Source organism: Aricia agestis, chromosome 17 (assembly GCF_905147365.1).
Source record: "Aricia agestis chromosome 17, ilAriAges1.1, whole genome shotgun sequence".
Taxonomy (NCBI): Eukaryota; Metazoa; Arthropoda; class Insecta; order Lepidoptera; family Lycaenidae; genus Aricia; species Aricia agestis.
In genome coordinates this window covers 3207593-3228297 of record NC_056422.1, presented here as the reverse complement: position 1 = coordinate 3228297, position 20705 = coordinate 3207593, and the positions used below count along the sequence as shown (strand labels likewise).

General features: G+C 39.0%; 1 protein-coding gene across 5 annotated transcripts in view; it reads left to right on the top strand.

Annotated features, from left to right (window-relative positions):
* The window catches only part of LOC121735608 (Ig-like and fibronectin type-III domain-containing protein 2), a 150396-nt gene extending 132898 nt beyond the window's left edge, over window positions 1-17498 (top strand). For 3 of the 5 annotated variants that reach the window (XM_042126473.1, XM_042126471.1, XM_042126472.1), the window contains 14 exons: window positions 56-234; window positions 1056-1194; window positions 2059-2194; window positions 3540-3741; window positions 4484-4604; window positions 5509-5649; window positions 6606-6784; window positions 8252-8419; window positions 10915-11038; window positions 11364-11565; window positions 12114-12286; window positions 12755-12924; window positions 14951-15034; window positions 16295-17498. In XM_042126473.1, the coding sequence (XP_041982407.1) occupies window positions 56-234; window positions 1056-1194; window positions 2059-2194; window positions 3540-3741; window positions 4484-4604; window positions 5509-5649; window positions 6606-6784; window positions 8252-8419; window positions 10915-11038; window positions 11364-11565; window positions 12114-12286; window positions 12755-12924; window positions 14951-15034; window positions 16295-16465 (2189 nt within the window). In that variant the 3' untranslated portion in view covers window positions 16466-17498. The remainder of the gene's footprint in view (window positions 1-55; window positions 235-1055; window positions 1195-2058; window positions 2195-3539; window positions 3742-4483; window positions 4605-5508; window positions 5650-6605; window positions 6785-8251; window positions 8420-10914; window positions 11039-11363; window positions 11566-12113; window positions 12287-12754; window positions 12925-14950; window positions 15035-16294) is intronic. The other 2 variants (XM_042126475.1, XM_042126474.1) reach the window with 1 other exon arrangement.
* Window positions 17499-20705: the final 3207 nt, after the last annotated feature.

The window sequence follows — 20705 nt, the reverse complement described above, 5'->3', positions numbered from 1 at the left end:
ATAATACCTCGCAACGCAACACATCTAACGCATCCTAAAGTCAGTATTTCTTCAGGCACTGGCCTCCTCCCTGGTCCTCCACGTGAGCTTCACGCTGTGGTGTCCCATGACAAGGTATTCCTGGACTGGTCCGCACCACAGGACGGCGCCAACTCCACCTCCTACGTGGTGCACTGGCAGAAGATTGACAACAACACCCTGCCTTACGCCTACAATAATTTGCAGTTGGACAACGTAAGTTTCTTTAATATTTTACTTGTGTGCGTGGCTAATTCTATTTATCGTGCTGCATATGTGTACGTGTACTGCCACACTTATAGCTCTTAACGCTCCAATAGGACGGCGGGCCAGCAACAGCCAGACTTTTGTCATTTTATAAAAGCTGAAAGTTTTCCTGTATACGACCTACACCTAACCTAACCTCTAGTTAGAACGACTCTTACTCCATAATAATATGGTGGTGAATGTGTATCCCGCCTAGGTAGGATTTTGAATCAAATTATATACCCCAGTTTTTGCTCTTTATAAGAACGAAGTCTTTTATTTTATTCACACCTATGTGTATTGAATTTTTAAACTATAGAGATATAAGAGCCCTTGCTTGACAAAGAGTAGTAAGCGTTATTTATAGCGCTCTTTGTCTTTTAAAAGTTTTCAAGATCAGTGATTTAAAAAGTAGGTCTTTTACAAAGATTCCAGCTAAACTAGAAGGTTTCAGTTTTTCCCTATATTTTATAATAGCTGTTACATGCTCGCGACTTTGTATGCATCAACACATAATTTTACAGAAGATGTTAAATAATTTTGCCCGATTCTTCCATTTATTTTTATAGCTAAAAGCCTAAATCGATAAATCAGGTATCCAAATCCTAGCATCCAAAACAGAAAAATAAATTCGGATCAGTAAGTCCTGAGATTAGTGCCTTCAAACAAACAAACTCTTCAGCTTTATAATATTATTTTTAAAATGATATTTAACCTGGACCATATTTTAAAATGACAGGTAAATTATTACTTAATTTACCTGTCATTTTAAAATCAATCTCACCTTCCAGAAGAAAATAGTGAAGGAGACGATGGCTCGCCTGGAAGGCCTGGACGTGAACAGCACTTACCACATGTTCGTGGTGGCGCAGAACGAGCACGGTTCTTCCGTGCCGTCCAGCATGCTGCTGCTTAATGTAACTGATGGTGGTAAGCATTTAGTATAGCTTTGTAATGTGTATAGTCCTGTCACGGAGCAGACAGAAGTTCCTCTATAGATTTTTTGCCAATTGACTTTTTCACTCGCACTTTTTCTACTCGCTTCGACAACTCGCTTGGGATTCTAGAGCGCGTCAAAAAAATCCGAATCAGAGAGTCTCCTTAGTCCATCTGCTGCTACGTCTTATCTTTTTCACTGGCGTATAAATACTGTTTACTTGCTGTGACAACTCGCTTAATGGGTTTTATTTTTTAATGAAATAAGGGGGCAAACGAGCAAATGGGTCACCTGATGGAAAGCAACTTTCGTCGCCCATGGACACTCGCAGCATCAGAAGTGCTGCAGGTGCGTTGGCGGCCTTTTAAGAGGGAATAGGGTAATAGGTGAGGGTAGGGAAGGGAAAAGAGGAGGGTAGGGAAGGAAATAGGAGAGGGTAGGGAAGGAAAAAGGGTAGGGAGATTGGGCCTCTGGTAAACTCACTCACTCGGCGAAACACAGCGCAAGCGCTGTTTCACGCCGGTTTTCTGTGAGTCCGTGGTATTTTTCCGGTCGAGCCGGCCCATTCGTGCCGAAGCATGGCTCTCCCACGTCAAGCGCTTTCTAGAGCGCGCTTTAAAAATCACAATCAGAGTGTAGAGGATCCTCATTCACGCAAGATTTCCTACTTGCTGCAACCCGCCTAGGTAGAAACCTAGTTAGTTGCAGACCGTGACAAAGAAATATACCTACATACTGTGGTCTGTGGTATAAAACCCAAGGCTTTCATAACTCCCAAATCCAAGTACTAAGCGTTGGTCTTCAACCACGCGGAGATATTCCGAATATATCATTATCTAGCTGTTACTTCGTCACAGACACAGAGAACAAGGAGGTGTCCGGTATACCGTCACCGCCGCACTCGCTGTCCGTGTCGTCGCACTCCGCCACCTGGCTGACGCTGAGCTGGCAGCCGCCGCAGTTCTCGCTGCCCGACGAGAAGATCACTTACACGTGAGTATTATGTGACAGTACTCGTATGTGTCACAACTCACAGGCACGGAACAACCAGGTGTCGGGTATACTGTCAAATCTTTTCATCTTTTAAAAATTTTGAAGTTCTTACCCTAGCTTAAAGATTGATCATTCTTATTCGGAAACCTTGTTAATGAAAATAAATCTATTCGTAATCAACTGACTAAAATGACTTTTCGTTCTTAGGTTAAACGCAAAAGCAATAAGAGCAAATCGAAAATCTTTTTCTATTACAACAATGTTTGCTACAAAATATCTCAGCAAAATAAGAGCTAATGGATTAAAGAATATCAAAACATCCCAACCTAAACTAGATCCAAGATTGCTTCACAATACTCCAGCCAAAATGGATGAAATTCAACTTTCGCTACGAATTCTACTTCATTACATTAAAGGTTCTGAGCGAAAAATAAGCGCTGCTCAAAAGCTGCAAAGTAATATGGGAACTATTTTATATTTAAAGATGAATAAAAGTTTGAGTTCAATGATATAAAAGCGAATAAAATTATTCTTTATTTTTATTAAGAACGAGCTTTTGCCCGCGGCTTCGCTCGCGTTAGTAAGTATTATTATATACAAACTTTCATCCCCTATTTTGACCCCTTGGGGGTAGAATTGATCAAAATCCTTTCTTAGCGGATGCCTACGTCATAATATCTACCTGCATGCCAAATTTCAGCCCGAACGGTCCAGTGGTTTGGGCTGTGCTTTGATAGATCACCATGTCAGTCAGTCACCTTTGAGTTATATATATAGAAGATTTTTATTAAGAATTTACTTACAAGTAGCCGACCCGCGCTGATTTGCCCACGTTGACTAGAGAATAACGAAAAGACTAATTTAGAAACAAACCTTACTACAAAATAAAAAAAACGGCGGAGTAATCTTTGAATAATAAATATCCCCGATTTTTGACCCCATTAACAGTATGTATCATCGAGGAAATTGATTCCTAGGCAATTGACAGACCCAAGTCGTTTGGTCGGAACATGTCAATTATTGTGACCGGTCGGATAGGTTTGATGTAACGCGACCAAACTACGTAGGTCCCCCTAGGAATCAACTTCTTTGACAGTACATTTGTTTTGTGGACGTTTTAAAACAACAAACTAAAAACTTTATGAAGGAAATTATCATTTTTATTTTATTTATGGTAAACTCAATCAGGTTATTATGGATATAAACAAAGATACATATATTAATTTAAACAATTAAAAATACAATCTAAAATATACAAATATATACAAACTTAAAGTATAAAGCTATAAAACTATAAATACAAAACTAAAAACTTAAAAATAATTATTCCCGATCTTTCCTCCAGGCTATTCTTTAAGATTCCGAGTCAGTCCGGACAACAGAACATCACGAAGATATCAACGACCGTCCCTGGACATACCTTAGAGAAGCTGACACCCAACACGCAGTATGTCGTGTGGGTAAAGGCGCACACGGTTGCTGGAGACTCCCTACCTTCGGAGACTCTGCTGGCCTGGACTGATCCCGCTTACCCCGCGTTTGTTGAGGTAAGAATTAAAATAGAAGAGAATGGTATATATATAAAAAGGAAGGAAGAAGAAGTTGCATGATGATTATGAATGTGCGGTACACGATATCATGGGCGTACCCAGGTTCTGGGCCAGGGGGGGGGGGGGGCAAATTACCCAGGTTCTGGGCCAGGGGGGGGCAAATTACGCAGATTCTGGGCCAGGGGGGGGCAAATCAGATTTTTTATAAGCTAGGTGTTTATAAAGAATAAAAAATTAATAATTTTTAGTTGTATTGCAAACAAATGGCAAACAATCGTTATTTTTATAGATGAAAGTACTAGATAATATACTTAGTAGGAACGTCAACATGATCCAGGGAGGGGCAGCTGCCCCCCCTGCCCCCCCCCCCCCCCCCCCCCCCCCTCGGTACGCCCATGCACGATATAGTATATTATGAAAGTTTCACAAATAAAGAAAATATTATGTCATACATCATCGGGTTCTCATGAGGAACGGCTGTTATGAAATTCATGTATTGTTACTGAAAAACCATGCATTTGAATTTTTTTTATTTTTGCTGCTCTAAAATTGCAGCACCATTGACACTATTTGTATTTTTGTTGTCATTCTTTTTTTGTTCTATTTTTATTCCTTTTTTGCATTCCATCTTAATGAAAAAACTTTAAGGAAGCTAACATTAATACAATACTCCGGTTCCGGTACTAACAACTACTACTGGTTCAGAAGAAATAATAATAATAATACTATACTCACTTAGGTATTCGTTTCGCAGCCTCCAACGGTCAACCCTGTGAACTTAGTCGTGGAGGGATCCAGTATGACAATACTCTGTATTGCCATGGGCACCCCTACACCAACTACATCACTGTATATCTCTGGTAAGTTGATAATTTAGATAGTGTTAAATGTTATAAAAGTAAATTAGAACTAGCTAAAAGCCGAGCTTGTGAGGGCAAAATGAGGGCTCGCGTCGTTTTTCTGCGTTGTAATCATGAAGTTAATATACCTAGCGGAATAGAGAAACAAAGGCCTGAGCAAACGAGATGTCACTATCAGTAACACTGCGTGATAAAAAGAAACGTGTGATACATAACAGCAGCACTATTTTTTTGACGTCCAGTCGGCACGTGCCGCATGTTGACAATTTAATCTCATAGAAATCTTGTTCGATCATGCTTGTGTGAGTGTATACGTACACATAATATTTTTACACACCGATGAAACCAATTTCGGTTTTGTTTGAAAGCTCGAGATTGTTGCTCCTAAAAACCTAAGATCAAGGCACACGCTGTTCTATATATCTCTAGGAACATAACATCAATGTAATTAAAGCTGTTAGCACATATAAAGTATTTACGATCTTGTACAAATGTACCATCGAGGAAATTGATTCCTAGGCAGTTGATAGACCAAAGTCATTTGGCCGGATCATGTAAATTTCACGTTAATTGTGATCTGTCGGCTGGGTTTGACGTAACGCGACCAAACTACGTAGGTCCCCCATCTACCTAGGAATCAACTTTTCTGATAGTACTTTACCACCTGCATAATATAATCTACCTAGCCGTTTTCGGCTTCAGTGACTTGGTTATGTACGTTAAGTCAGATACGCAGGAAATATTTAAGTGCATAAGTGCGCGCGCAATACACAGGTGCACTCTCTCGTCTCCTCATTCTTACTCTAATGGAACGGTAAACCGCTACGATTAGTGACCACCTGCGTGCTAACAACGAGTACACACTAAACACTGGAACTAATTACTAAGCCCAACAATTCTCCAGGTCGGCTGGTCCGTCAAGAGGTGACTCGCCACATGGTGACCGTGATTCACAACGTCACGCGGGACATGGACCAGATCACATGCTATGGTGACAACGGCTACGGAACCCCCATGCAGGCGTCGAGGAAGATCAATATTTCACGTAAGAATTTTATATTATTAATAAAATGAAAGTACGTGTGGCACTTGGGAATGCCGCGGTAAAGCATAGCAATAGGAAGTCTGCATGCATACGTCTAGTCGCACGCACCGCGCTGAAGCCTGCCAAACTGAAACGACGTTAGACGATGAGTTAGATTTATTGTTTCTTGATTCGCTCGCCGCGGTCAAAGCCCGCGATGAAAGCTATGCAGTAGCTCAAAAAGTTTTTTTTTTTTTTTATGAAATATAATGGGCAAATGAAAAAAGGGAATGGGGTAGGGGATTGGGCCTCCGGTAAACTCACTCACTCGGCGAAACACAGCGCAAGCGCTGTTTCACGCCGGTTTTCTATGAGAACGTGGTATTTATCCGGTCGAGCCGGCCCATTCGTGCCAAAGCATGGCTCGCCCACGTATATTTCGAATAAGTTACAAAATAACTTTTTCTGGAAAGTGGTAGACCCGCCTACCACTGATTCAGTTACTAACCCGGCTAGAAATACTGGCGTAAGAAACATGTACAATGGTTAATGGTTATCTCAAAATTGGATGTAGTTAAACCCGTTTTGGAAGAAAACTGGTTTAACTATATCAAATTTTTAAGAAGTTTTAAACAAGTTTTGGATATAGAATTTGTTACACGAGACTTCGTACCAAAAAAACTATATTATTGTTTAATGTTGGGAAATGAAAGGTGAAAAGCATTCAAAGTGACTGTATTCAAAAAGTTCTCAAAGGCGGACTAGTTGTTATAATAGCAGCATAAACTTTAAAAAATATGTCGTCTTAAAAGTTTCAAATTAAGAACTAAAACAAAATATTTGTTTGTATCATTATTTAGTTTGCTTTTAGTTTAGTTTTGAACTTTTTAATTGGCTATCGAGCAACGGTACTAATTGCAATCAGCATATTTTCTATCTCAAAGCAAAAAGATAACCAAACACAAATTATGTATTAGATGTGCCAACAATCCAAGCGTCAGGGATCACCATGGCTGCGGCTGGTGACTCCGTGATACTGGAATGCAGAGTGGAGGCGCTACCCAAACCCACCATAGCCTTCTGGAGAGACCCCAACGGAAGAACTCCAGTTATCGATGGACCCAACTACTCGATACAACTGGTTGCTGATGCAGATGTAAGTATTTCTTTCACAACTTGTTTTAGTAGAATGGTTTGAATTGCATGAAAGAAAATCCCACTGAGACCGTACGCTATAATGTGACAAAATAATAAAAGCATGATCAAATCAAAATCGGGGCAAGAGTTTCGGTTCTTTGCGGAAATCAATGAATTGCCTCTATAGTATAGATCAAACATCAACGACGGTAGCAACCGATGTATGTTAAGTAATTTACGAAGAGATTCAAGAAGAACCTTTTTTTTACATGGGGAAATGCTTTGCGCATCCCCGGCGGATTGAGGACATCGGCCGGATATGTGGGACTCTCCGAGGAAATACCCACTAAAACCCCATGGTGCTCCACTCCCCGCTTAGGCATAGTTACGGGCACGGTCAACCCACCACAACTCTGCCAACGGTTGTCTTTCCAGAGCCATCAAAACATGCAGGCTTTTCTAGGTCGTCCCGGGGTGGCCTAGAAAAGCCCACACGGGATTTACGATGTGCAGAAACTTCATGCGCATCACGGCTCTCTCTGGGACTCGGTGCAATAGGCGGTGGTGTCCCCACACTGCCACTGCGAGTATCCCTTAGTCCACTCACAGAAGCGGCTCTCTCTGGGACTCGGTGCAATAGGCGGTGGTGCCCCCACACTGCCACTGCGAGTATCCCTTAGTCCACTCACAGCTGCGGCCACTCCCCTGCAATTACTTCAATCAATTACTGTCCCAGTTTGGCTAAAAACAATCAAGTAGAAAGTAAAAGAGCTGTTACACAACTTAAGGATATGAGGTGTAATAACGTCTGTATGGAAATGAAGTGCGTAACCACCTGGAATCCGCTGATTAGTGGAAATCCACTCGCCCATTGCACATTTGTAATTCCGTCTTCGTTAATATTTTAGATTAAGTAACAGTTATTTTCTAATGTTAAACGCTTGAATAAAGACAAAGAATAGCTGTATTATGTAAATTGGTTGTTAAATTTTAAGATTACTTTTATCGTTAAGAGCGGGTTGTAACATTTTGCTGTGTTTTCTAATAAGTGCGATCCCGGAAGACGATTGACTTAAATGAAATTGAGATTTATTTAATCATTGTATATTTTTCTGATATTTGCCTAACGGAAAACACGATTCACTTACTTTGACTCGATAGTTTTATTATATTAGCTGCAAATGTTTCCAAATATATCTTTCGAGTATAATAAGAATTATTTAATAGATGAAGGCAAAATAGATGATCTTATAATTCATTTTTATACTTGATAATAAGCTACGAATTGTTTCATATTTTAAACATTAGTTATTAAGGAAAAAACTAACTTGGCGCTGATTCCGCGTCGTTCTCTTTCACCTGGCATATGAATAACGGGCGTAAGTGTGAAGAAAGAAGACTGAAAGACGATGTGTGATTTTTTGCTAAGTATATTCGCCCTCTTAAACTTGTGCCTAAGTATATAAACAATCGCATCTATTCCCAGGAACAAACAAAATATACAATGCGTCTCATCATAAAGAAGATAACAGAAGCAGACGAGGGAGACTATTTCTGTCACGCGGAGAATGCGTTTGGCAAGACCCTCAGACCGGTGTCTGTCCGCTTAAGGTCCACCACACCCCACCACAACGTCACGGAGTGTTGTACTCAGGTAAGAACTTCTTTGATTGTCCATAAATCTACTTTTGCAGTAAATCATTGAATATGCTTTTCTTTAGTTAATAAATGTGTATATTGTTTAATGAATTCGTTATTTTTGTCGTTTACATACTTTGTACTGATGACGCCGCACTGTTACATAACGCTAATGTAGTTACGTTTGTGGAAGTCATGCATTTCTTGTAACTTGTAAGCTATGAATAAAGTAAGTCTTAATACTAAACCCTGTGGAACACCCTGGCGCTAATTTCTCCAAAAACAAGTCTCTCGTTATTTTAAACGTGAAGTCATTGAACTATGTGTAAGCTACAAACCATCAGAACATTTTCTACGAAACACATTTTCGGTAAACGGTCGAGCAAAAAGGCAATATCTAAGAAAATATTGAAAATCAAACTTCCATTCTGCCGTAAATTGACCGTCAGACGTATAGATTGCTTGATCCGGCGGCTGATGCTCACTTTTTGTTCCATCAAGCTGCAAAATGGCGCGCGGGAAAAATTATCGGCAAAAAATTTCAGGGTGACTCGTTGTTTCTTTAAATGCTTCTAACACTTTTAGGTACCAAAAATATTCGAGTTCCACACAAAATAAAACATGAAATCTTTCTGCATTCATCTACTGAATAAATTATAATTCAATATTTAAAAATTCCGCAAAGCAGAAATTCCAAAGTGTAAAATATGAAAGCATATCGATTCAACTTTCCAACTCCCCGTCTGAGTGCAACTTGTACACTATATCCGTAATACAAATGAAATACTAGAAATTAAGCTGAAAGCGCTGCAAAGTTTGCGACACTTGAGCAGTTTGGTTGGAAGTTACCTATCTCGCACCTAAGCCCAAACATTCAACACTAATACATAAACAGGCAAACTTCGCACAGAAGTTGCTCTTTGCGTGGGAAGTTCATAATTAATATTGCTATTGGAATCGCGTTTATTTTGGGATTTTCAACGATTAGTTTTCCTTTAATTATAAACAGTATCATTCTGAATAAGGGGGGGTATTACATTATCATTTATATTGGATCATTTCTATGATCATATATAGGATTCAATATATATGATCATTTGATCATATCTGCTTATTACATTATCATATTTCATTGATCCTATTTTACGTCATATGTGGTTTCAATAGCCAATGGAGAGCGCTAACGCTGACAGGTATTGACGTCAGGGTTACTAGATCTCAGAGAATTCGATGTGTCAAAAGACATCGTCATTTTTAATATGGCTTCTTTTTTGTTATTTCAGCAAGATTATCCAAGTATATAATTAGAAAAATAATTACATTACATTATTTGAAACATATTAACGAACAAGAAATTAAAAACTCTTTTTTATATTAAATAACTGGCAACACCTATTTCTATGACCGTATTGGATCCAATCTCTCAGCAAATGTCAAAAATCTATGATCAAGGAAGAAATGAATCATATGTCTACATTACATTATCCAATATCATTGACTCAATGATCTCAGATCCAATATATATGATAATCTAATATCCCCCTAAGAGTTTTGCAGAGTTTTAAACGATTAATTATACTGTAATTACAAAATATAATTTTATTTATATCAGCACTCTTGTAAGATTCAAAATGTAAATAATCGACCAATTGCGAGTCGGCCTCGCGCACGAAGGGTTCCGTACCATTATAGAGCAAAAATAGGCCAAAATTATGTTTTTTGTATGGCAGCCCCCCTTATTTTTTATTTTATTTTAATATTATTATTAAATATTAAAGACTACATATAACTAAGGATTTTGTAAAAAAAAAAGTACTTACCGGTTGCCATTATATAGAGCAAAAAAGGCCAAAAAATCACGTTTGTTGTATGGGAGCCCCTCTTAAATATTAATTTTATTTTGTTTTTAGTATTTGTTGTTATAGCGGCAACAGATATATACAATCTGTGAAAATTTCAACTCTCTAGCTATTACCGTTCTTGAGTTACAGCCTGGAGACAGACAGATAGACGGACATCAAAGTCTCAAAAATAAGGTCACATTTTTAACCGACTTCCAAAAAACGAGGAGGTTATATGTTTGGCTGTGGATATATATATATATATATATATATATATATATATATTTTTGTATGTTCAATGATTACTCCGCCGTTTGTGAACCGATTTTCGAAATTTTTTACCCTTTGGGTACGGAACCCTAAAAAAGAAGTGCGATTCGGAACCATGCACGAAGAGTTCTGTACAAATAGCTAAAACATGTTTGTTGACATATTATTATGGGCTTCCTACTAGATCCATTTCTGTGGGTTTAACCAAAATACCAGTAACAGAACCTTTATTGATTAGTCATGTCTAGCCGTATTTTTAGTTAAGTACTTTTTTTTATTTTTTTACGATAGCGTTAATAGATGCACATTTGCGCAATATGCTAACGTGCGGAAAGAATACGAGGTCTCTTTTTCGCCATTGGTTGTGGAACCCTAAATATTTATTTGTTTTTTTTTTCAGATGAACGTATCGTCATCGTGCATAGACGCGTGCAGCTTCCACCTGGACATGGACAACATCATGGACCGGCCCGAGTGTATGAACGATTTCGACAAGCTCATGAAGTGTGCTGCTGATGGATCAGGTGATGATTTCTCATAATTCAACCCGACCATCGCTAAGCTTAAAGGAAATGTTATCTAAACAACTGTTCTACAAATGAAAGAGGAGCGACCTTATGTGGTTAAAATATCCCGCTTTTTAAATCGATAATTAATAACGTTCTTTGCTTCTGGACTCTGGTTACCGGATGCAAGAAGACTCTGCGAACAAGCATCTATGGCAAATGTCTAAAATCTCTCTAACGATGACCAAACTTCACGTCATCTTCTTAATATTCACTCTTAAATCTCGAGCGACTTCATCCTCGAATCATTTGATTTGATTTTTCATCATCATCATCATTCCAGATCACCGCGCGTGCTGCGCCTCCTGGGGCGTTCCTCGCAACTGTCTCGAGCTGTGTCGCGGCGGCACTGTCTCCCGAAGCTGCGCCCTGACGCACGCCCGTCGCGCCCTCGCCTGCTTCCGTGACGCGGGTGCCAAGCTGCCTGGACCGCCACAGAACCTGAAGGCACATGCGGCGCCCACACCTAACTCAGTGCTGCTCAGGTGAGAATTGAGGCTACAGATTCAAATTAGAGATAGTCGTTTGATCTGATTCAGAGGTAATCTTTAGATTACATTCAGATTACCTTAAATATCTTAAGAATTTCTTGTGTTAAGAGTCCGTATACGAAATTTTGCCAATTTCGCTGTTTAACAGACGTGATTTAACAGTTAAAATACAGTATTTCTATAAGTTTTAATGCACAACATGTAAGATCATTTCAATTATAATCTAATGTTGGAGCTAGATTTTTTTTAAAGTATTTATTTTTAATTTACAATTTTGTGATTTTTGTTGTAAAAGGTTTAGAATATCACCTGTTTATGGATTGTATTGACGTCTTAACGGTATGAAAAAAATACAATGTACTGTTGAGAAAGTCGTCTATACAATGTTGGAATTACTTTTTACCACTTTGATGTGAAATAGTTGAGTAAAAAAATATGTAACTCGGCAAAATTTTAGAGAAAATGGGCAAAGAATTGCTATTAATTTCGGCAACTTGAAGCTGTAATTCTTCATTGCTTCACGTTACAAATCCTGCCTTCAGCTGGGAGCCGCCTCGTAAGAACCCTCAAACGGTCTACCTGTACCGGGTGTTCTGGCGGGCGTACGGGGCCAAGGTCCCGGAGAAGCTGGACACCAGCGAGACCAGTGTGGTACTGACCGGCCTGCAGGATGACGTGCGATACGAGTGTGTGGTAAAGGCTGCTAATGATGTCGGTGAGTACACCATTTTGTGTTTTAACCATCAGGAAATTGGTTCGTAGGTATATAGCGGACGTTATATCGTCGGGCTATGTCAAGTTAGTCGTATTCTGTTGGCTGGACAGTGGGCTTGACGGTATAATTACGTAGGTCCGCCATCTGCCCAAGACTCGATTTGTTTTATAGAGACAACTGACAACATTGTATATGACCTGATTAACAAGCTTCGGTGTATTCGTCAGTTTCTAGTATAAAACACATTCATGAATAGCTAAATATAAGTTCCTGAAAAAATCGCAAGCTTATTTTAATTGTTTTCAAATCAACCAACGCCTGAATTGACAATGCAGAATCTTTTTTCTCTAGGTTTCTTTTACTTTAAATTCTGTTCTACTGAAGATACAAGTTTCCCTAAAAAGGGCCATTCTAGAGCTGTCCTATTCTTTTCTTCTTCCCTATCCTAATCACCTCTCGTCTCAACAGGTACATCAACCCTCAGCGCGCCCATAATGTTCACGACGGCAGGCGAGGAGCCCGGCGCTGCCGCCGCGCCTCAGACGTCCGGCGCCGCGTCCGCAGTGGGAGTCGCGCTGGCCTGCATACTGGTGTCAGCTATACTGCTGGCCGCTGGACTTTATTATAGGCATAGAAAGGTGAGCGCAAAAATTGGGATGCGTTGTGGAATGGAGTGTGAGATTGTAGAATTAGGCTGCGCGATGCATGCGACATGCCCATTGTATGCATCGCGCCGCATAAACTCAGTAATACAAGAAACTCGGACGGGAACCCTATAAATATCTCTTCGAATTCGTATTTCAAGGTTCAATTTAGCTTGAGAGGTGTCGTTAAATGGTACAGCGGGGCTAAAATGGTCGCTTTGAAGAATCATGATATGAATCATAATATGATTCATTTTTCTGAAATCGCAAAATGCAATTCTGCTTGCAATTCATTTCTGTATTTTTGTACTGATTTGACATTTGTCAGTTTGACAGTTTTGACAATTAATTTGCTGAATTGATTGAGAGGAATTGCTAAATGTCAAATGTGACCATTTTAGCCCCGCTGGGCATAAACCAGAATGCAGTCAGGTTGTTTGTTTTATTAATTACCGTTTTTGCTTGTTAACGGTGATATACTCTCATGCTCCTGCTCCACCTGCGTTAGCATCATAACTAATTAACTTAATGCCAAACTGAGCGTAGCTTAATGCATTAACATAATATTACGCTTGTACTTACGTTAAACGCTAAGGCGACGCCTTGATAATTTAGCTGTAGCGATATCGATTTTTCTCAGCAATGACTAAAGCTAAGAAATTAAAGTTCATTGTTAGTATTCATCATGTCTTTGTCTTTGAATTACCCATAGCATAACACGATTGGTCAACTTTTATAACACAGAATAATCAATCAAAAATACCTCTGCTTAAAAAGGGATTCTAATTTTGCCAACAGAGGAGAGTGATTTAAGCTTCCAAAATTTGTACATAGATTGGTTCAATCAAGCATACATTTTAATTTTCCCATAGCTTATATGTAATATTATATTTATGGTTTTTAAATTACGCGACAAAAACCATTTTGTCGCTTACGCCCTTTCCATTTCTTGCTGTTCCATTTCTTTTTTTCTATATGAGGACATGGTTTTTTACTTAAACGCGGCGTCACCTTAAGAGTCTACTGTCAAAACGCTAGCCCCGCCTACACACACCGCTATCCTCCAATCGTGATACAATGATTCCATGAATCGTGCTCCCGGGCAATATGCTTTACGCTGCAGCTAATAGTGAACAATATCGCGTAACAACGTTTCCCGCATTATATCACGAAAGTAAAGGCCGTAAGTCCCAAAACTGTTTTTTGATGATTACTTAAAAACTAAATACAATACTAATATTTCCTTTAGCTATTATTTTTTAAAGTGTGTGATTGTAGTAGTGCAAGTTATTTAATGATAGTAACTCAATAAGTGTAACAGGTATTTGTTGAAAAACCCAGAAAGATTCATAATTTCGAAAAATAAAACTACCAAGTCAAAATAAGTGAATCGTGTTTTCGGTTAGCCAAATATCAGATAAATATACAATGATTAAATAAATCTCAATTTCATTTGAGTCAATCGTCTTCCGGGATCGTAATAGGTACTTTTTAGAAAAAAACAGCAAAATTTGACAGCCTGCTCTTAACACGTTAAAACGTTGGCTACATTTGCGTACCATCCTGATTAATGTGCTAATTAACGCCTAAACACCATAGTAAAAGGAGGGGAAGTAACACACGGCACACAACAAAATCTCGGCGGTACCAGCCTAGTAAAGCTGGCCGAGATTTTGTTGTGTGCGGTACGAGGTGACGCATTGATACTATGGCGCACACATACAAGCCGCGCGCGGTGCCGAAGATAACTTACTTCCCCTCCTTTTACTATGTAAACACGCAGATGGAGAAGGGGCATTGCACCTACGTTCACGGACCATATTATTACGAACAACATACAACACTATACATTAATTCCAACCTCAGTATACCAATTTATAAAAAAAAGTTTACCAATAACAAAACCACTATGGAGCAGCGAATGTAGGTCAGTTCTTAAAGCCCGCGCAAAGCGGATTAATAATTAATTGTTCGAACAATCCTTATCCCCTTGACATAAAGCTGATAATATGACTTTCAGTTGCTGAAACTGAAGGCTCAGGGCGGAGTGGCGTTTGAGAACCCCAGCTACTTACGAGAACCCAACCCGGAGACTCCAGGAAACGTAAGTCAATCACTTTTCCTAACGAGGGATTTCGGATAAACGTACCATAGAGGAAATTGATTCCTAGGCCTAGTTGACGGACCTACGTCATGTGGTCGGCTTATGTCAATTCAATGATAGCTGTAATCGGTCGGATGGGTTTGACTTAACGCGAACAAATTGCTTAGGTCCGCCATCTATCTAGGAATCTACTTTTCTGATAGAACATTAATGTTTTTGGCCAAGACCTACAATAAGTATAAGACTTTGATGTTATGATGCAAGTAGCAAAATAAGAGTTAATAATTTCAAAAGCACAAAAAGAGATTTGTAATTATTTTATAAACATGAAACAGTGTTTGTTTGTCTTTCGTTTTGATTTGTTAACTTTTCACGTTTAAGCCGCTAAACCGATTTAGATGTGAAAAAATCCCAAATGTTAGATTTTACGCTATTTTTTCCGTAAAGAAGTGGCGGGCAAAGTCTAGTAAAAATAAAAAAATAATATAGTAATTTCTGATAATAATGATAATAACTATATTGTCTCATTTTCGACACAGTATCTCTATTTTCATACATATAAAATTTAACATTTGGAATATAAAAGATAATTGCTATGTTTAGTTCTCCTCTCGGTTGGTTTAACCTGAAATATAATGTTACTGTTAATTATCTTGTATAACTTTCCCGTTCAAACTGTTGTAATGTTAAACCCTTGTTCAAACTTTCAGCTAGTTTCACCTTTTATCCATTCGCGTATGTTCTGTTTAGTTTAAAAATTACTTTGTTACGTGTAAATGTTATACGAGTACTGAAGACCTTCATAACTGCTGAATATTCAATGTTAATGTTAAAATGTGTTCAATTTAAAATCAAATATATAATCCTACTTTAATATTATCCTTCTTGTCTACCACTATGCTTTTGGTAGTTTTGAGAAATTGCAAGCAACAACTAGGATTTTGCCAAATAGCAATTTTTTGATTTGATTGATGACAGCGAAGCGTTTACTGGATATCGCGCGAATCGCGATGAAGTTTCCGAATCCGAGTCGAATTGCGCATTGTGAATCAGGGCCTAGATCCATGGAATTTCAAGCGCCCTGTCACTCAGACGACGTATTTTTTTAAATTTGTACTAGGTTTATAGATTACCTACCTAGTACTTATTTTAAAAAATACGTCGTCTGAGTGACAGGGCGCTTGAAATTTTGTTAAATTATGGATATCCATAATTTTTGGATGTCTATGATCCCCTAACTATAATCACTGTCCATTCCAGGGTACTCTCCCGAACGGCGCTGCTAACGGCAACGGCGTGTCCAACAGCGCAGCCTGGAGACAGGAGATCCAGCCTGGCACCACCATGCCGCAACGGGAAGTCGACCCGACGCTATACGAGGAGCTGAAGCTCGGCCAAGATGGCGCCGGCTTCAAGAGACTGAAGCCATAGCGGTTCGCCTCGCCGCGCCGTAGCCCGCGCCTGACGCACCGCGTCGCGCCGGAGTGAGCGCGACGATGTCCCGCTCGGACATTAGCTAATGACTATATGACAAGAGTGCGAAAGTCCAGGGCCTGATTCTCAAGCATCGAATGCTATGTAGAACGTATCTCAATCGCACGTAAGACAGCATGTGCGAGAGAGATAGCCGACGTTCGAAAAGACGTTCGACGCTTGAAAATCGGACCCCAGTTTAGGTAAGACCACGCTGCGTTACCAGAGCTAAGTTAAGCAGAAATGTGTGAGAACCAATAGAATCGCTTCAATTCACTGACGTCGCTCAGCGCAGCGTTTCTATTGGCTCTTACAATATTCCTCTTAGCTAAGCCTTGTTAGAACGCAGCCTTAGGACACGAGTGTTTCAAGTCCAGTTAGGTAAGACCCTAACCTTTTGTATGAATTAAAATTTGTATGGATGTAGTTCAATAGGTTTCATATTGTTAATTTTGACGTCGATAACGCCATTGGTCCTTCGAGCCGGACTGGGAGCGTTTTTAGAGCCACACACGCAAGTTGGCATTTGCAATAAGTGATACTATCATCAATGTAAATAATGCCTATCTGCCAACTCCTAAAATCGCTCCGAAATTGTAGGACAGTAATTTTAGTCAATATATTGACCGGGACAAAAGCAATACAAAATAGACCACGACTTAGGATATTGTGACAGTTTTTACCACACTTATGTGATGTTAACCAAAAAAAATGTAAATAAGTAGATTTACTATGAATCTTAGTAAAATCTATTTTGGAATTCTAATTTCTTTTTTTTTCGTTTTATTTCGTAAAATGGATTCTCACCATTTTGTTTTTTTTTTAACTTGACATATTTTGCTTACTGTAAGACATACATTTTTAGTGTCGTGACGAAAAAAAACGAGGCGTCCAATATCATAGTTCAACTGATCCTAAACCTTCCATTATTATTCAACATAAAAAGATAGAAATTCAAGTACTAAGATTCATAGTATAACTTTTTAGAGTAAAATAGAATAGAATTAAATACAGTTGATAATATAGATGGTTCTATACAAATGTGCCTTTGAACAATTTTATGTAGTGTATATTAGTGATTGTATAAATGTATTTAGTGTAAATAAAAAAAAAACATTCCATGTTTCTATAAGTATCATATCCTTTATTGTTCGTTTTTCTGTTTCCAGTTTTTATTATTGGGTATTATTTATATAACTACCCTCTTATAAAGATTTTTGCAGCGTTTAGCTATTCGAGGTCTGCAGTGTCCTTTGACGTTTCGAATATGCTAGCTATAGACAAAACATACTTTGTATATTCGCTGTTTTATTTTTGTTTTAGTGAGGAGCTTATTGTTAAACATACAATTTCTTATTTTATTTTGCGTTACATTTTTAAAGTTTAGTCAATTACATTGGTAGTGATTTTTTTGTATTTGTATAATATATCTCTAATCTATGTATAAATATAAAATAGGCATATGTTTGGCCTACAGTTATAATAAGCTACATGTATCACAATTTATCTTTAAATGATCTCATATCATTTTCTTAGATTTTTATCAAAATCGGCACAGACTTGAAAGCTTTCTATGGACTCTAGTGTAACTTTCAATACACTGAAAGAATGACAATTCTTATAAACCTTTCTCTATCTCTCACATGTTTATTTTATCATGCTGTTTCATTCACACTGTGTGAGGGAGATAGAAGATAATTGTTGCTTATATGATAAGCAAAAACAAATACAAATATTTTACTTTTTTGTTTGCACAGCGTAACGCTAGAGGAATAAAAGATTTACTATATTATGTATGAAATGAATCTTATATGATTTTCTTAAAATGTTATCAAAATCAGAACATTATGTTGCTCATAAAGGGTGTGATGTTTCTTATCCTATACTGAATTTATTTTTAGGTAAGTAAATCGAAATTAGATTTGTAAATAATATTAATAAAAAAACTTAAAAATATGTTATACGATGGTTTTTGTTTGCTTCCTCAATATGTACTATAATAATAATATTAAAATATTATATTGTGACGAGCTTTTGCACGCGGTTTCGCTCGCGTTAAGAACTTAACGACCGCATCCCATCCCAGTCTGCTGACTTGTAGTGCCATACACGACGGTATTTAACAGCGCGCTGTCTTAACACCGTTGTAAGTGGCACAGAACTCCTAACAAGGCAATGATTCGATGAACCAAGTGGTGCGGTTATGGATATTTGGTAGCCGTCAGGATTTGAAGTCAGTAGGAGGTCCAACAAGGAAGGATTCTGACCACCCACATCTGGGATTCGCGTAGGCGTAGTAACCAGTTGTGTCAAATCGTTCGCAAGGGCAAAGTTGCAGACAGATCTCCCCGCATGATCAGTTTTACTGGAATTAAGCCAGTCGGCGTGGTGGGCATTAAAGTCACCAAGTATGGATGGGATCTGCTGCTGCACAAAATCTGAAGCAGCTTGCAGGTGCTCCAAGAGTCGGTCCGTCTCGGGGTCACCACTATGGGACCTATATAGGCACGCATAGACGCGAGGGCCTTTGTTGCAATCTATGCGGAGCCATAAGTTTGATAGGTCCATGACCTCAAGATTGCTGAGGCGGCGAGAGCTGATATTATCTCTGATATACACACACACTCCAGCTTTGGGTAGAAAGGAGTGCTCGAGGTAATACCCTGGGTGGGAAAGGTATGATGTGTCACTCGGATATGATATCTGCGTCTCGGTTAAAAAGAGCAAAGCCGGCTTTGCCGTCTCAGGGTGGTAATGGACGGCATTAAGGTTGGAGTGTAATCCCCTGATATTACAAAAGTCCATGTTTAATATCGAGGGGGATGCCTTTGTGTGTTTGCTCTTGCCCCGAGCAGATTGGAGTGCAGTTTTGCCCTCCCCAGAATACGAGGGGCAGCCTGGACGTCCACGTTCAGTTCCAGGGGTTCCTGAGCATGGGCGTCCAGAGAGGGATTCTCCAACGCAGTTGGTACCCTCCTTGGGTAACAAATTGTTTTTCAACTGCGGCATGTCTAGGGAGTTAGGGGATTGGGCCTCCGGTAAACTCACTCACTCGGCGAAACACAGCGCAAGCGCTGTTTCACGCCGGTTTTCTGTGAGGCCGTGGTATTTCTCCGGTCGAGCCGGTCCATTCGTGCCGAAGCATGCCTCCCCCACGGTCACGGTCCCACGGTGTCTGCCTGTCTGTCTGTTACCTCTTCACGCCCAAACCACTGAACCGATTTTACTGAAATTTGGCATGGAGATACTTTGAGTCCCGGGAAAAGACATAGGATACTTTTTATCCCGAAAAAATGTACGGTTCCCGTGCGATAAACGAGTTTTACGGGCGTCTAGAATAATAATAATAACCCACCTTATAATTCAATACCTACGTCTTGGCGCTTAGGTTTATAGACTCTTCAAATTTGTCGATCTTTTACAACCAAATTAAGTTCATCCTTATGATAGAGTATAGGCCCGCTATCCCCAACCCGCAGCCCTCGGGTCGCATGCGGCCCGCCGGGACTTTATATTTTGTAGCCCGCGTGATGTTAAACAATTTTGAAATTCACGCCCACCGGCAAAATAATGTAAAGTCTACGTGATAGTCGTTAAATGTTTTCCACTTTTAAATCGCTAATTTTGAAGAATGTTTTTTTGACCCTAAAAAAAATTGTTGCGGCCCCCGACTCCATAACTAAAACATGTTTGTGGTCCGCATGAAAAAAAGGTTGGGGACCACTGGTATAGACTATTGACAGACGTGGGTCTGTCAATAGTCTATACCATGATCATATATAGTCTATATTACATCCTGAATGTGGATTTACCTTTCTTAGGGGATTTAAAATTAATTTTATCTGAAAAACTATAACAGTACAAAGTATGCGATGCCTATATTCCACTAATACTCCTCGGGCTAGCTAACAGCAAAATGTAATAAAAGTTTGAAGTAAGCAATTCTTTCGAACGATAGAATTTCCTATTTCCTTGCCTTTGTGGACGCCGGTTATAGGCTACTTTATTGAAATTACGTTTCCTTCCTGACCACTTGGAACAAAATTACTTTAGTCTCGTCTTATATTTTATAGAATGGAAAATGGCTTTTTTTTTAATTGCTGAGTCCACTTTAGCCATTGTATTGCTTAACTTACTTAAGGTGTGGAAAAATCTGTAGAGATTTTGAATTTGTAAAGGCCTTTTTATACCTACTTAC